The sequence below is a fragment of the Eublepharis macularius genome, chromosome 1 (assembly GCF_028583425.1).
Source record: "Eublepharis macularius isolate TG4126 chromosome 1, MPM_Emac_v1.0, whole genome shotgun sequence".
Classification (NCBI taxonomy): Eukaryota; Metazoa; Chordata; class Lepidosauria; order Squamata; family Eublepharidae; genus Eublepharis; species Eublepharis macularius.
Window position 1 is genome coordinate 24,554,360 of NC_072790.1, and position 17,288 is coordinate 24,571,647.

A 17,288-nucleotide genomic window follows, 5' to 3' on the forward strand; every position below is an offset into this window, starting at 1 on the left:
GAGTGGGCAGGAGAAGGTGGTTGAAAGTATAACTTCTAGGTGGGAGGGAACAAATATGAGACGTTCCACCACACGGGGTATAAATGCGTTATTGCTGGGACATTCTCCCCAAAAGCATCCAACAGGAGTTGAATTAATGGCCTGTTTGATGAACCCGGCTCACCAGGAGCATTACGGGGATGATCCGCAGACACACTTTTCAAGGTTCTCTGAATAAGTAACCAGGATCATATTTAAACCTTGGTCGCTGTACTGTGATGTCTGTGTTCAGCATGCACTCACACACTTTTATTGGGCGCCTGCAACTCACGTATGAATCCCACCCGTGACCCAAATTAAACGAGCAACCATGCACGGGGGACTCCTCTCAGCTAGATTCCACCTCTGTATTAAAGGGGGGGTTAATGAGCTCTCTTTGGCAAGAGGGGCACTAAGCTAAAGAACGGCGCGCCTAAGAAGACAGTGGCTATGGCTGGGAAAACAGAATAAAGCGTAGGAAGAGAAGACTCAAACCCTTCTCTAGCTTGCCTGCTGACGCCGCAGGCGCGGTATTTAAAAAAACCAAAAAAAAAAAACCCCAGCGAAACGTTTCCACGCATGCGTGCTTTTTTTGTTAGTTTTGTTTTTTAATTGAGAGCCCGGAAATTCCGCAGCTAAGACGGGGTATCTCTGGTAATGTGAAAAAAATCTCGGGAGGCTGATTCGGGGAGTCGTACAAGTGTGAAAGGACAGGGGAGAAATCCGCAGTCACCTCCATCGGCGTGACTTCTACTTGACGGCGCGGTAAACACCGAGTGTGAAATATCTCATTAAAAGAAGATAAGAAAGAAATTTCAAAAATTTATAAAATACTTTTAAAATGGTATATGGAGGATGAGACAGTGAAAGTACAGATGGTGAAGTGGGCAATAAACTTTCATAAAGAGATATCAATGGAGGCCTGGGACCAATGGAGGCCTGTGGAAAAATACATTGAAGATTTCAACTTGCATGAACATTAAAGAGAACGTATATAAAATGATATACAGATGGTATCTAACACCAAAGAAAATCGCGCTAGGAAACAATATGTCAGATAAATGCTGGAAATGTAAGAAGCATGAAGGATTATTGTACCATATGTGGTGGACTTGTGAAGTAGCCAAGCAATACTGGGGAGATATAATTGAAGTAATTAAGGAGATCTTACAAATCCAAATAAATAAGAACCCAGAATTGTTGCTACTAAACTTGGGAATGGAAGATGTTCCAATGCAGTATAGAACATTGCTATTTTATATGACTACATCAGCAAGACTTTTGTATGCGCAGAAATGGAAAGTACAAGAAGTGCCAACTGTAGAAGACTGGATTTACAAATTGCTGTACATGGCAGAGATGGACAAAATGACAAGAAAGCTTAAAGATCTGGATCCAGGACAATTTATTGCAGATTGGGGGAAACTAAAACAATTTTTGGAAAAAAAGTGGGATGTGAAAGGAGAATTGTGGCAGTTTGAGACTTATTAAATTGAAGTATTTTATGTGGAAGAGAGAAGCGACTTTACCGTTAAGAACAATTTTAAGTAATTTACACGAAGCTAAAATTATAGTTAAGTATATGGTATGTAGAATGTATAGCTAATTAATGAAAAGTAAGAGTGAGTTATTAGTAAATTTAATACAGTATATATATAGAAAATTTAATATAGTATATATATAGTATATATAATGGAATTTCAAATTTGCTTAGAGTAAGAAAGGTTAGATATAGATTTTTATGGTAAAATATATAAGATAAAGTTTGTTAAGTAATAAGAGGGGTTTAGGGTTGGAAAGCTGTTGGAAGTCAATAAGGAGGGGGGGAAAGGGTGGGGGTTAGATAAAATTAGATAAGATGGGGATGTGATTAATAAATGTAAACTATACTCACCTAATTAAAAATTTTTTTTTAAAAAAAGGAACCCCAGAAAATGGCAGTGGGTGGTTCTGGCCCGTTGCAGAGCTCCACGGTTCGTCCTGAGCTGAGGTTCACCAGTGGGGTGGCTCTCTGGGACTTATAAGACGAAAGTTACACAGCTACACGTGTCTGCATGTTTTCCCATATTTGGTCAGGGAAAGAAGCGATGCATTCAAGGGCAACTAATAAGCAGTAAGTGGGAAACATCTGATATGAAGACAGCTGCTACCCTCCCTAAAAAAAAAAAAACATGCATCAGGAACATCCCACTTAATAATAGGACACCATGATTAGATAAAATAAATATTAAGGTTAAAAAATATTTTAAAGAGAAAAACATGTTGCCAAAACAGTGAAGAATGTTTAGTCTGAGCCTGCAAAGCAATCTGGATGTAAGATGGAGGAACTGGGATAAACCTGACTCCGCACATTCACAATAGTCTTCCGTAGGCATCACTACAGCCTCTTTCCACTCAGACTTGGCTGAGTGGAATGGTAAGATAAAAGCAAATCTTTTCTTAAAACATCTGATCACCTTGGTGCTTTTTCCATGGTTTTGTCCATTCGTATATTGCTTTGGCTTGCAGTCACCTTCCTGATCAGCCACCCAGTCACAGGGCACAACTCTGTCTTTCTCCTTTCCATCTTTATCATAGGCATGTTCATGATCCTTGTTATAGTGCTATGTACCTGTAATGAGGATTATCAAATGCTGTGTATATTGAAGCTGTTATCAACATTAATCATAATAAAAATCATTGCCAAATCATTGTTTTGCTTCCCTACCTTTTATTTTAGACTAGTAAAACAGTTGCCATAGTGATGGATTGAGGTTTATGTGGCTATGCTATTACCGACCCATTACTATCTTCAGACAAAGGGTCCGAATTTCCACTTACCCAGCTAAAAAGAAAAGAGTTGGGTGTTGTCTGCATATTATTGACACTTTGTGCTAAATTTCGAGTCAACCTTTTTATGAACCTTTATGCAAATACTGAACATCATGGGAGACAGAATATATATCTCTATGGGGCCACCATATTTCAGAGTCTATGGACCAAACAAGCACCTTCTGAACATCACCTTCTGAGAGTGCAATCCTAAACCGTTATTCCAGTTAAAGCCCACTGAAACTCTGTTTAGGCATAACTCTGGTTAGGATTGCACTGTGAAACCAGTTTTCCAAGTAAGAACAGAACCATCTGAGCAAGGTGCTAAATATTCTAAATTCATTATCTCCACGTAGTCTTAAGTACTCATGCACAGGTGCAACAATTATTTATTGCTTTATAAATGTTTATAACAAAGATAAAGAATACAGAATGCTAACATTAAAAAGACCAATTTCTTCCTACAAAAATATGCAGACCCCCCTTCCCCCCGCATTCCTGGTATCTAGAGAGATTGAAATGGGGGAATGCTTACAGTACACTTTGGACCCTATTTATAATTAACTAGAATAACCTTCCAGATAATATTGTGATGAACCTTCAGTCAGGAGTCAAGAGGGTTTACACCTGTTCATTTGATGAATCAGACACCACCCACCATCATCATGTACAGGGTTTTTATAGCTGGAATACATAGAAAATTGGGGAATAGTTCCCATAACATGGATGGGTTAAATGATTTGTGAGATACTGAGTTGTGCTGTTCATTTCAGTTGGCAGACACCATCCTTGATCAAATTCTATTGCAAATTTTGCTGTAACCACAGCAGGCAACTTTTCATTATCAGGAAATGGATTGGATGGATCCTATTTCTGTGTTTTTCCTATTTGTCCTTACAATTGCATTCCTTTGGAAAATGAGCAATTTCTGGAATAGCAGCAGCCAAAATCTTCCACCCGGACCAAAGCCATTGCCACTAATAGGAAACCTCCACCAACTGGATCTGAAGAGGCCTTACAGAACCATGTTAAAGGTGAGCTTCTTGCTCTTTTTGTTCCAGATCCTTGTGTTGGGCCGATCTTGCAGGACAGAGAGACCTTCAGCATCTTCATTCTAAACAGAAGCATTAATCTCCAAACTAATATATGCCACATACCTATGCATTCATAAAATGTATTTGATGCGTTGCCCTGATTTGGAAAACCTGGGCAAGCCTGATCTCATCAAATATTGCCTGCTAAGCAGTGTCCACACTGGTTAGTAATTGGATGGGAGATCACCAAGGAAATTCAGGGTCACTTACACAGAGGCAGGCAATGGCAAACCACCTCAGTTCATCTCTTAAGAGTCAAGTTAGAGTCAAGCTTGAAATCATGGGTGTCTGCTGACTGAACTTTTAATTGATCTGTAGTTTTTTTAAACAGAGAACTGTGAGGCCTCTTCCAGAACAGGCAAAACAAAATCATGCTCCTCTTTCAATTTAAACCAAATACATTTTTACGAAAATAGCTGGTTTGTTTTACCTGATGCGGTTTTGCCCAATAACTGCACTGCTCTGGAGAATGTTGAAAGAGGAAAAACTTTCATTTCAAGGAATAAAGGAGTACAGATTTTCAAGTAAAACACTCTGAGCCCACTTGAGTTAAGTGGGCTTTCTTTTTATATCTTGCCTTACTGAGACAAAGCCCTTTTCTGAAACTAAACTGTTACCAGAACTGCTCTTTATTATAATGGGGAATTAGCTATAGCAGTCTGTAACTTTTAATATTAAGCGAGGATCATAACCTATGTATACGGAGGTCCCGATCCCAGACACTCTAGTGAAAAAGAGGCAGACAACGAGTCAGGTCCAAACACGTGTATTAGGTGTGGCGTAAGCCTAGCTTGCACAATCATACAAGGAACATACAGGGTCTAGGAAATATAGAGTATGAAATACAGAGACATTCGCATTAGCGGGTTCCCAACGATGGTAAGGGAAATACTCACAATCCTGGAGCGAAGCAGAGACACGACAGCGAGGGTGGCCCAATGCCAGCACTGGAACCACAGACGGACAGCAAGGAGGTCTGGATAGGGAATGGCCTGAGCACCGAGTGGTCTGGGAGACCAGCTTAAATACCCCAAAACGTACCCTGGGGCTGGTGCTGTACTTGGTGGTTCTCACAGATTAAAACAAAGGTTCTAATGGGCTACTGAATGGCTTGGATGGGCCACTTTGGCAATCAGATTGTGATAAGTGACACCTCAGGAAGAGAGGACAAAAGAGGGGGAAATCCAAGTGGGCTGAAAGGATTTTCCAGCGGACAGGGCTTGTCCTGATGTCATCAGCTTTGGAATGCGGAGGTTTCTTTGAGATGCATTCTCTAAGTGCTTGGGATGGTCGGCACTTAGTTCCTTCTCCGGGGCGGCTCCTAAGATATGCAGAGCGGGCGAGGGGCTCTCGCTGCGGACGTGGTGTGCCCGCTTCGCCGAAATGGCTTCCCAAAGCAGTCTTCTTCCCAGGGTCTTCTGGCTGCCTGAGAACATGGATGCCGGCTGGGCATAGCTGGGGCTGGATAGCAGGCTGCCCAGTAGCGAGGGCAAGCTCGGCGACCTACCCGCGGGAGGCTCCAGGCGGGAACTGACCAGGGAGCGCCTAGCCAGGCTCGCTGGAGGTTTCCCCGGCAGGCGCCCGGCTGCTAGCAGCGGCTTGGGCCCATATGAGGCAGGCTTCCATGGAGGCAGGGGGAGCAACACTTTAAAACACAGTCCAAAGCAGGGAACTGGCACGGTCCGTGGTAGATGGCAGTGCAGGCACGGGGCACACTTGTAACAGAGTCCAAACACACACTGGGAAGTCCAGATACAGGTCAGGGCAGGGCTGCCCAGAAAGAGAGTCCTTTTGTGCAGTTAACCAAACATGGAGTCAGTAAACTACACAGTCCATAGCAGCAGCAAGGTAATTAAACAGCAGGCAGGAAACTGACACGTGTATCAGAGCACACACGTGCAAAGCAGTCTTTGGTGCAGCAGTGAAACAGTAACGCAGGAAACTTTAACACAGTCCATAGCAGGCTTTAAAGCAGGGGAGGGGGCCTACTTGGCAACAATTCCCCCCCTCGGAGACCCCGTGACGTCAGGCGCGCGGGTCTCCGAACTTGACTTCAAAGGCAAGGTGGTCGGCAATGTCCGGTGGTCGAGCTTCGAGCGAAGGAAGGAGTGGGAAGGGAAGGAAGGGGAGGCGTCACTCAAAAATTTAGTTTGGAGAACCACCTAACCGAATAAGTGCAATTTAGATCAGCCAATGGGCTGCAGGTCTCTGGGTTCACACCAGGGGGTGTGCTAAGTGCAACTGTCAGAATAAATAGTAGCAATAGTAATTCATAGTGATGGGCAGCAATGATCAATTCATGTATATAAACAACAACAATTCATGTTCGGGTACATAGATCAATTCATGGCGGGAGGTAACTTATACGGAATTCATGGTGGGTTAAAAGCACTAAAAACCAGGAACAATTCATATACATGGATTAATTCATAGCTAGTTAAAATCATAAATAAATACATAGAATTAAAAGCAGGGACAATTAAAAGCAATTCATACAAGGTAAAGTGAAATGTGCAAGCATGGCATAATTCATCGAGGGTAGGTTAATTCATAAATGTTAATTTATAATTCATAAAATCATAAATACATAAATACATAGGGTTTATGAATTTATAATTCATAAAATCATAAATACATAAATACATAGGGTTAAAACAATAATTCAGGAAGTTAAAACCGCTTTCATAGATGATAGCAGCAATAGTAAAAGCAAGTGCGGAGAAATAATTCATGGGGGGTAAGCGGCGGAAGGGCTCATGGGGGACAGAAAAATAAACTCTGCGATTAAAACCAATTCATACAGCTGGATTAAAATCAAATGCATAAAATAATAAATAGACTAGAATTGCCTCGGCGGAGGGAGTCGGGTTAAAAAGGCAATTCAAAAGGCTAAAATCAAACCCATCGGGATAAAGTTCATGGGCGCACTTGCAGTAGATAAAAAGGAGGGACTAGTTCGGGGCCAAATTCATGGGAGTAAAATTCATAAAAGCAATGCAAAGAAATTCATAAAGCAATAGAGCAATAAAGATCACAGACGGCTCAGTCCGCAGTACAGGTGCTGGACTGGGTTGCATATATGTACAGGAACAAGCAAACTTAGTCCAAGTGTTCCAAAACACACTTCCACCCCCCCTTGCTGTCTGCGTCAAACCGCAGAGCAGGGTCGGTGAGCGGCGAGGAGGGCTTCAGACACACAGTTCTAGTCCTCATGGCGGTGGCGTTGCTGGCGGTCGTTTGGAGACGGGCCGTGGGCTGGGAGGCGGAGAAATATGTCCCCCCCTAGTCCACAAGAGGGCCTCGGAGCGGTGTCCGGCAGCAAAGCGTCCATGGGGCTGGTCCAGGATTCGTACACATAATAAAACATAGTCATAGTTCATAACACCATAAGCAAATAAACAAGGGTTAAAGGAGGGCGCCAAGAACAACCCTTAAGGCAAAAGGAGGTCTGGATTGTAGTGATCCAGACGGTAGGACAGTTGGAGTTGCTGGAGCTGTCGGCGGCTCCAACAGCCCAAGTAAAGTAATGAGGCACATAATAAAACTTGGAAGGCCAAAATAACGATGATCGGGTGTAAAGCCAAATTGTAAATTCCAGTGGCGGTGGGGCTCCAGCCAAAGAGGGTCTCCCACCACGAATGCTCACCGGTGGTCTTGATCCGCTGGGCAAGATCCAGGATCTCCTTTCCGTTGTGGGACACAACCAAAGCAGTGGTATCCCCGTCCCTCTGGATGCTTTGGAGGGTGCGGTGGAGCTGCGGGTGGGCCAGGAGCTCGTGGATTAGCTCCAGACCGATGCCAAGGGGAATGGGCTTCACATGACGATAGATGGAGGGTGCCACCAGGATCTCCTCTTGGGTCCAGACCGGTACCGTGTAGGTGAAGTCGCAGACTGCTACTGAAGACAGGTTACAGAAGCAGCGGTTGACTCCCGGGATCACGGGCTTGAGCTGGAACGAGTTCAGGACCACAAAATCGCAGGCCGTTCGCACGCAGGCACATCCTTTCCCAATGTAGACGACAGCGGAGCTGTTCTCCTGGACGACCTCGAAAGGGCACTCATTGAGGGCGTCGACTTGCGGGGCTACACAGGGATGATGCGGTGCAAAGGCTTGGTCCTGGCAGATGAAGCCGGTCTGGTCTCGATGCTGGCACCCTTGGAGGCTGACGAGCTGCCATCCGGTCGGGGTGAAGCGGGCCCAATGGTCGGGGTGGCGGGCGTAGAGGACTTCGGTATCGCTGACTTGGAGTCCCAGAGGCACGACTGGATACACATGGAATGACTCGTGTGCACTGGCCGTTAATAAAAATAATTTAAGCTCCTGGGTGGTCGGTGAGAATGAGGAATTTACGAGAGACCACCAGGATTCAAGCTCCAGTTCTAGGGGTGACAATTTGGGCATAATCAATCTTTTAATTTCCAGGGGCAAGTGCCCGTCCGTGGCTTGCCGAATCAGCCCCATGGCCACAGCCTGATTTAATTGTTGGGCTTGCATACATGCCATAGCTATTGACACGTTGCGTTCAAAAGACTGTGTCCCTTTGAGCAGCAGAGAAAAATCTCTTTCAATTTGACTCTCCCAGTTAACTAAAATGGAGCTGATCTCGTGTTGCCCATTCGAAATGGAATTTAGGGACTGCACCACTGGTTTACCTAAGTCGGAGATGCTAGTCGTGACATGGGCAAACTTGTTAGCGAGAGTCTCAATATTGACCGAATCCATGATTGCTAAGCCTCCGGCTGCAGGAGCAGTCCAGTCGGCGATGCTTCGTCTGGCACGCGAGAGAGGGGGGGAGGGATCGATCCACAGTTGTAGCCATGCATTCCAACCCTTGCTACCGGCCTCCAGATAGGGAGCGCACTGCGGCAGTCTCTGGGTAACATTTAGCTCAGCTAAGTCTATGCGGATCTCTTTTAAAGACATTTGCGGGCGGACTAGAACTCTCTCTCGAATGTCAGTCTTCAAAACATGGGAGCCCACTATGTGCATGCCGCCTTGGCTTAATTGTTCATTTCTAACAATCAAAGGGTCAATTTGGATGGTGTGGGTCTCCTGGGTCCGGATCAGCAGGGAATAATTGCCTGGTTCGTGAGTCAAATTTACAAGGAGCAGCCCAAGCCGGTGAAATTTCTCTACTAGGGGCTTGGTTTGGCATTCGGGCGTTTGCTGAACCAGAATCCAATCGGGTGGGCCGTGTTTGGCTAGGTCTTCCTCCTTTACAATCCAGGTCAGGTTCTCCCAGTGCTCTATAGCAAAGGAGAGAACTGTGCCTGAAGGGGGCGTGACAGTGACTGATGCAGACTCAGTGGTAGTGGTGCCTAGTAGGATGGTCATTCTAAAGGGGTCTCCTGCCTTCCATACTGCGGCCGACACTAAAATAACTTCACAGTATGGTCCGAAAGCCTCAGTTATAAATGGCGAGGTTTCGAAGTTGGCAGGGGTGGTATATTTGTCTACCACCGGGACTGCGGTGGGGGCTGGCCTGATGCGGGGAAGAAACATACAAGGAATCGGAGCAAGTGGTGAAACCGTATCAGTGGGCGAGTAACACACTAATTCTTGGGACAGAGTTTTTACTCCCACACATAAAATGACAAGCTCTGGGGGTCGGATCCACTGCTCTTCACAACTGCGGAAGTTAGTGCGATCCGTGGGGGTGGTCATATTGCTCTGCTGCACAACCTTGCAGACCATCATTTCATTTCCTGCTAGAGTATGGATACATCTCCAGTGGGGGTAGAGCATTAATTTGGACGGGAGTCCCTCTATTAGGGTGCCTGCCAGCACGAGCAAACACAGAGTAGCCAGGTGCCTCATCTCCTGGCCTTCCTTTTCCTTTTGTGGTGAAAATATCCTGGGGAGACCTGCGGATATAAGTACAGGCTCCCTGAGTTTATTGCAGCAAAATAAAATAAAGTGAAGCAGGGAAAAAGAGGGAGGGCGTTTTTCTGCCAGCACTGTTTATTAAGCGGGGTTCGAACGAGAAGTCCCGGAGCACTAAGCGAGCCTTCCAGCTTGTTGCTCTGGGGAGCTCCTGTGCGAAGGCCTCTTTCTAAAGCGTGTATATTTCAGGGGGGAACGTCTTTACGTCGGGCAAGGGTCGGCTGTACGTTAGGCGGGATTATGCAAACTCGCCCCAGGGGTCCCTGGGTGCCTAGGCTATGTGGCCTTCAGGTGCCCCTTGCTCAGTGGCGGGCTATTTTCATTTTGCGGGCTGTGCGCTATCGGTCCGGCTCGGCCTGGCCTTGCCGTTTTAAAACGAAAAAAAACTAGAGAGCGGCTTCCATTAACTATAAGGGTTGCTGCAGAAGGAGACCTTCGTTCTATTTTTCTAAAATTATTTTTAAGTAGGGGTGGTCAGGGTTAAAGGTATGCTTCATGATGGTTTGCTCCTGCCTTGCCTTTTTCCCTCTTGCTTTTTTGCAGGACCTCTTGTATGTATTTCGGCGGACCATATTTTTTCCTAGGATCAATTTTTGGAGGGACTCCCTCAGGAGGCCCCAATTTCATGTTAAAAGAAAGAAACACACAAAGCAAAAGCACACGGGTGTGGGGTACTTTCAGGTTGCCCTCACTTGGAAGGCCTGGCAGGGCTTCATTATAACTTCAATATGTCTCCCCCCCTTCTTTTCCCTTGTGCGGTACGGGCAAGGGAAAAGATTACGTGGGGCGGGCGGCTGCTGGCGGAAAGGGCCGAAGTGGAGCCGAGGGCGCTCGGCGGCGTTTATCGAAAAGCGGCGGAGGCGGCCGAGATCTGCCGGCGCCACTGGGTCTGGGTTATTCGGGGGTCATCTTGGCGCGGGGGATTCTGGCTATGTAAATGAGGCACGCTGCCCCTTGTGCGTGGTGAGCGCACCCCAATAACATATTCCAGGGGTCACATATTTACAAAACATTGGCGGGTCTTTTACCTTTGCCCTAAAGCGTACTAACTGGTGGCGCCGTATAGCAACTCACCATGACGGATATGAACATTAGTAAAAGAGGGATGTTGGGCTATCTGGGGGACCTTTTCCAGGGGAGGCACGGCCCTCAAAGCCAAAGCCGACCATCATGCGAAAGCGTGGGTCTGGCAGGTGAGACCCCGAATCTACGTAGATGCGGGATCTTCACCAGCACGGCGGGTGAAATGTTTTCAAACAAAGAAATCACCTTATTTGGTGGTTTCACCGTTGGAAGACTGCATTCACTCCTGGGCCAAAGCCTCTCCAACCACTTTCACACACAGCAACTCTCTTTTGCTTGTGTAATTTTTTTTTCCCGAACATGCGGCTTAAAATCCAATTAAGAATCACTCTCGGTGGTGGTCCTATTTGGCTTTGATTGCCGTGTCTTCTCCTAAGGGTCCCAACTGTGGGGCCCGCCTAATGAGGTTAAAGAATAGAACTGGAAAAACTTTTAACATTTACACCCATATCTGTATATTCTACTGTTTCTTTTATACTAAAGCTACAAAGGTCTGGTCTAAGGGGACACACGGTATCTCTGGCCCAGGGTGGAGGGATATCTGGCGAATCACTGGGCAGAGGGGGGCTGGGCTGGTGGCGGCTCCACCAGGGTCATACACAGGAGGGGCGGTTTGGAGCGGCTTCCCTTTCCATTCTTTTAATTGAGAGGCATGAAAGTATTTTAGCCAAGTGCCTCCTGTCTTTCTCTGGATGGCTACCTGATAGACGGCTGGAGAGACTCTTTTCGTGATAGGGACTGGGCCTTGCCATTTGGCTGCTAGTGAATGCGCCTTTTGCGAGAACTTCCTGTACAGAACGAGCTGTCCTTCCTCCCACTGCCTGGGGTTCCTGACCCATCCTAGTTTACGGTCCATATCTTTCTGGGCTGTGCCCAACTTCTGGGCCACTTGCATGTGGACGGCGTGTATGGATGAGAGCAGGTCTTGGACCCAAGCGTCATTAATCACTACGGGCTGCATATCGGAAGGGAGCTGCGTATCTAGCCAGAAGGCTTCCAGGAGCTGCATTCTTCGCCCTGTCATTACCATATGGGGTGTGAGCCCGTGAACTGCGGTAGTGCCTCTAATGGCCATTAGGATTATGGGGAGTTTTTCATCCCAGTCTCTCCCGGAGGAGCGAACCATCTTGCGGAGAGCCTCCTTGAGGGCCCGGTTGGTTCTTTCTATGGCGCCTGAAGCTTGCGGGTGGCCGGCTATGTGGAAGCGTTGCTGGATACCTAGTGCTTTACAAAGCTCCTGTGTGACTTCTCCGATGAAGTGTGAGCCTAAATCAGAGTCCATGACTCTCACAATACCCCATCTCGAGAAAACATTGTTGAATAGTAGTTTGGCTGTGGTGGCTGCATTGTTGCGCTTGCAAGGAAACGCTTCGACCCATTTACTAAAGGGGTCTATGACAGTGAGACAGTAGCGATTGCCGCGAGCGGTGGGGGGAAGGGGGCCGATGAAGTCAATCTGTATGCGAGCCCAGGGTCCGTCAATTCTCTGATGCTGGAGGGGGGCTCTAGGTCCGGTGGGGTCTGCATTGACCATAGCGCAGGACAGACAGTTGTCTACCCATTGCGCTACTTCGGTGCGCATGCCAGGCCACCATCCAACCTCTTTCACCCTTTCCAGAGTCAGGTCCTTGCCTCGGTGTCCCTGCTCGTGGACGAACTGAAGTAAGTCGGCCCTTACTTCCAGTAGCACTACCCAGTGGCGTTCACCGGCTGTATCTACTGCCCAAACTATGCCTTCTTCTTCTCTGATCACAAGTTTCCCTGTCTGATCTCTTCCTGCGGCTAGGAGGTCGGCTATTCCTGGGTCGGATAGCTGCAGTTGTGCTAGGTCTAGTGTTCCTGCGGTCCCCTGAGCCTGGCTGCGGGCTTGTGCGCGGGTGGTGACAGGGTGGAGAGGACAATCGGTGGCTGATTCAGGCAGGGGAGCATTTTCAGTGGCGGCTGCCTTAGCTGCGAGGTCTGCCTGATCATTCCAATAAGCGGTCTCTGAGTTTGTCTTTTGATGTCCTTTGACATGGGTAACCTGCGTTGGGCCGGAGCGAGACTGAAGGAGTGCTGCTACTTGCTGCCATAACTGTAGGTGGGCTACGGGTTTCCCATCGCTAGCTCTCCACCCCTGATTCTGCCATACCGGGAGCCAGACCGTGGCGGCTTTGGCCGTCCAATCCGAGTCTGTGTAAATGGCAAGTGGGCTTTCTGGGGGCTCAAACTCAAGCACTGCCAGAAGCGCTTGCACCTCAGCTGCTTGGCTGGAATGGGGGCGGGCTGGACCTTTAAGGGTATAGGCGTCGCTCACTCGCACGGCGCCGTAGCCTGTCCGAGGGGAACCTCCAACGTGAAAGGAGGAGCCATCGCAGAACCAGCATGTGAAGCCGTTCTGTCGGGCTTCCTCTAGCGGGACTCCCCAAGTGACTGGCCAAACAACCTGCGGGGGCGGGTCCAGGGGACACTCATGTTCCGTCCCGGTTACTAACAGGCCATAGGGAGCTGGTGGCTCGGTGGTTTCCTTTTTAAACTCTACTCCGCGGTTGACCAGGGCCAGGGTCCACTGTGCTATGCGGGCGTTTGAGACTTGTCCATCTTGTATCTTGCCAGACAGAATATATTTGAGAGGCGTATGAGTCGTTTGAACTATTGTGCGGGAGCCTCCTATGATAAATTCCCAATGGGTCAGACTCCAAACTAGAGCGGGGCACGTCTTTTCACATAGGCTAAACTTAGTCTCTACTGCAGTTAGGTTGCGAGAGGCATAGGCTACCACTCTAGCGGTTCCTGCTTGCTGCTGGGTGAGCGTGGCCCCTATGCTTTTGTCTGATACAGCTAACTGAATAAAGAATGGCTGAGTAACATCCGGATGGGCTAGGGCCGGGGCTGCGGCCAGGCTGCGCTTTAGCTCAGCTAAGGCTGTCTGTTGATCCGGTCCCCACTCCCAGGGGGTATTCTTTTTAAGGAGAGCATACAGGGGGCGAGCTTTATCTGCAAAGGACTCAATGAAGTCTCGGGAGAAGTTAAAAGTTCCTAGAAGGGCTCTGAGGGAGGGGACATCGGTGGGTGCAGGCAGCTTGGAAATGACCTCCATTCGCTGGGCGTCCGGGGTGCGACCCTCGGGTCCCAGGGTCAGACCCAGGTACTTGACGCTGGTCTGAACCAATTGGGCCTTTTCCCTGCTGGCCTTGAACCCAGTCTCGCGGAGGAGTTCCAGGACTTCCCTGGTGATTTGGCGGGCTAATTCTTCTGTAGGGGCGTGGACTAAAATGTCATCCTTGTAGCTCAGTACGTGGGGCCTCGAGGAGGGTCGGAGGCGTTCCCACATCTGAACTACATGGGCATGACAAATACTGGGGCTGGAGTGGAATCCCTGGGGTGTCCGCTTGAACGCGTACTGCTGGCCGCGGAAAGTGAACGCGAACTTGTACCAGCAGGACTCATGCAACCGGATGGAGTGGAAAGCGTTGGCCAGGTCTATGACCGAGTAGAACCGGGACCCAGCAGCAATGGCCGTCAGGATCTCGTTGTACTTGGCCACAACCGGGGCAACAGGAGGGGTGGTGGCATTCAGGGCACGGAAGTCGACCGTCATTCTCCAGGTCACTCCATCTGCTTTCAGAACTGGCCACAATGGGGCGTTGCAGATGGACTGCATCGGGAGTATGACGTCCCACTCAAGGAGTCCTTCTATAGTCTTGGCTATCCCTGCCTCAGCTTCCGCTGGGTACTTGTACTGTCTTTGGGGAGGGGGGTCCTTTCCTTCTATCAGGACGCAGGCACCCTTCACTATCCCACACTCGGCCTTGTCCGTCACCCACACTTCGGGAAAGTCCTGAACCCAGGGGTCTCCTGTGATGGGGGCGAGAGGAAGGGGGGCTTTAAGGGCTGCACATCGATGGACTGCATTAACAAAGTCTGGGCCTCCCGGGATGCGCCACAGGAGCCCGTTCGCTAAGTCAATGGTCAGTCCCTCGGCTCGGAAGAACGGCATGCCCAAAAGTCCATCATCCTCTCCCCGGTTTGCGCACGCCGAAATCCGGGTGGCCAGGTTCCCAACGGAGAGGGGGATATCCTGCCAGACCGGGGATTCCTGCGTGCCGCCTCCAAAACCGGCGAGCTGCATGGTAGTGGGGGTCTGGGTGCCCTTTGCAACTAAGGTGGGCCGGAGTATATTAAGTGAAGCTCCGGTATCTATGAGGAGGGTGGCAGGCTTCTTCTTTTCCCCGGGAGTCCCGATCCCTGCCTTTACTGTCGGTCTCCCCCATGTGTCCGGCTTTAGTTTGGCAACTATGCCCACGGAAGGAGACTGGGACTCGGGGCGACCCTATTCTGATCCTGCACTCTGGTCGGTGGAAGCGGCGCTTCCTCTAAAGGGGTTTTTGGGGCTCGGGCGTTCCCGGACTGCAGCTATCGGGGGACCCGAGAAGGGAGGGTCTGGCGGCAAAGGGGGCGCTGACGGGGGTACTGGGGGCTGCTGCTGGTCTTCCCACTCCATGATCGCCTTCATTAGAACGGACGTGGGCTTCCCATCGAATAGCTCCATGTTCGCTCCAATGTTTTTGAGGCGCATCCATAGTTCCCAACGGAGGGGGTCCCTGGACTGGGGCGTGCTGCCGCGGTCCCGGTAGCCCTCGTGGTCGCCCTGTGATGCTCCCCAAGCGTTAGACTGATCTGGGGGCGGGTAGACCTGATGATTGTACAGGTGCGATGCTCGCGAGTGAGAAGGGGCTATGGGTGCATCCTGTAGTCGGGGCACGTGGGGGCCCTGCTGGGAGGAGGAACTGTAACTCGGGGTGGGCGCAAAGGAAACTCCTGGACGGTAGTCCCTCGGTCCCCTTCCCCGGTTAAAGCTACTGCTCCTTCCCCTCAGGATTCTTCCCCTTGCCTCGGAGTACGGGCTGCGTCCCTGTGGTCGGTACTGAGAGTGGGGGCCATGATTGGCATAGGTAACTGCACTTATCGGCTCGCTCTCCTTCCTACGAGAGGCCGGGGGTTTCACATGGCGGATGGCGCCGGTTTCTCGCAACAGGCCAGCAATGCTTCTGATGCGAGCTTCCAGGTCTCCCCATGAAATGCTCCCGGGCTCCACTCCTGCTAATGCTAGGCGGGTGGTACTATTGAGTCCATCTAAGACTGCTCTCCTGAATTCTAACTCGTCAAAGTCGGGTACATCGCTTGCATCTAGGTCCACTTCGTCTGACAGCTCGGCGAGAAGCTGCTTTCTGGCTAAATATGCCTCTGGGTCCTCCCCGGGTTTCTGGGACTCTGCAATATACAGGGCCTTCAAGCTCTTGGTGGGCCACAGGAATGCACAAATTTCTTTAATTGCTCCGTACTGACTGCGGGTGGCTAACTTCCGATTAGAAACATAGGCGTTAAGGGCTGTGACTATTTCAGGGCTGGCGCAGTGGCGGGCCAATTGGGCTACATCAGAACCACTAGCGGAGGGCTGGGAGGTGGTCACATGGGTGAACCACTGGATGGCCGTGTCTCGGTTTAGGGGTCCCATGCGATCTGCTATGGCTTGGAGCTCATCGGGCCTCCAATTGCGAGTCTCCTTAACGACCCGGTCTGTCTTTCTGCCATCCTCGTCCATGGATACTATTTCTTTAGTGGCTATCGGGTGGAGGGGCTGTGGGGCTTCCTCGGGCTGGGACGACTGAAATGCCCAGCTATCCTTACTATCTTCTGGGAGGGCCAAGAGGGCTGAGGGGTGCACGGTGGAAATTACGGCCTGTTGCATCCCCAAGTGTCGCTTCAGGGCCTCTAGCTCCCTCTTACAAGCTGAATGGTCCGCGGCTGCGGTTTTAGACTGGTTGTGGTCCGCCATGAACCGGGCGGCATGGGTGAGCTTAGTAATCTCCTCTTGTCCCTCAGTTAATGCGTGCTCAGCCATATCGGCACGAGCGGTGGCCGCCTCAGCCTTGTGCTGAGCGTCCTGGAGGGCGGTAGTTAATCCTTGCTTTTCTAGTATGAAATTGACGCGTTCGGCGCGCCACTCAACTGCTCTTCTCTCGTATTCTTTTTCCTGTTCAGTTAGTTTAGTCCTGAGAGTCTGGATTTCTAGACGCAAGGCGTCCTGCTCTCGCTCTGACCTCTCCTCTAGCTCCTCCTGCGCTGTGTGCAACTTGCTAATTAGGGACACGCTGTCCTGCAGGGCGGTGAAAAGTGCCCAGGCTCCATATCTGTCCTTTTTGCTAGACCTAGGTTTCTCCTTGTCACAGAAGTCCTGGAAGGCACTTCTAACTATCTGGAGTGGGTCGGGTCCCTTGAAGGAACCGGCTTCCCAAGGGCAATCTCCCTTCTTCACTAGCCACTTCTCCAGGCGGGGCACGGTGGGGTTTGCCCGGTACATTTTCCTTTTTAGTTTAAGGCTGATCTCGGGGGAGGTTAAAGAGTGGATCAGCGA

The 17,288-nt window shown here is 49.5% G+C and overlaps 1 protein-coding gene across 1 annotated transcript in view; it reads left to right on the forward strand.

Annotated features, from left to right (window-relative positions):
• Positions 1–3,459: 3,459 nt before the first annotated feature.
• LOC129343380 (cytochrome P450 2K4-like) overlaps positions 3,460–17,288 on the forward strand; it is a 77,129-nt gene continuing 63,300 nt past the window's right edge. The window contains exon 1 of the mRNA XM_054999564.1: positions 3,460–3,863. Coding sequence (XP_054855539.1) covers positions 3,681–3,863 — 183 coding nt within the window. The 5' untranslated portion in view covers positions 3,460–3,680. The remainder of the gene's footprint in view (positions 3,864–17,288) is intronic.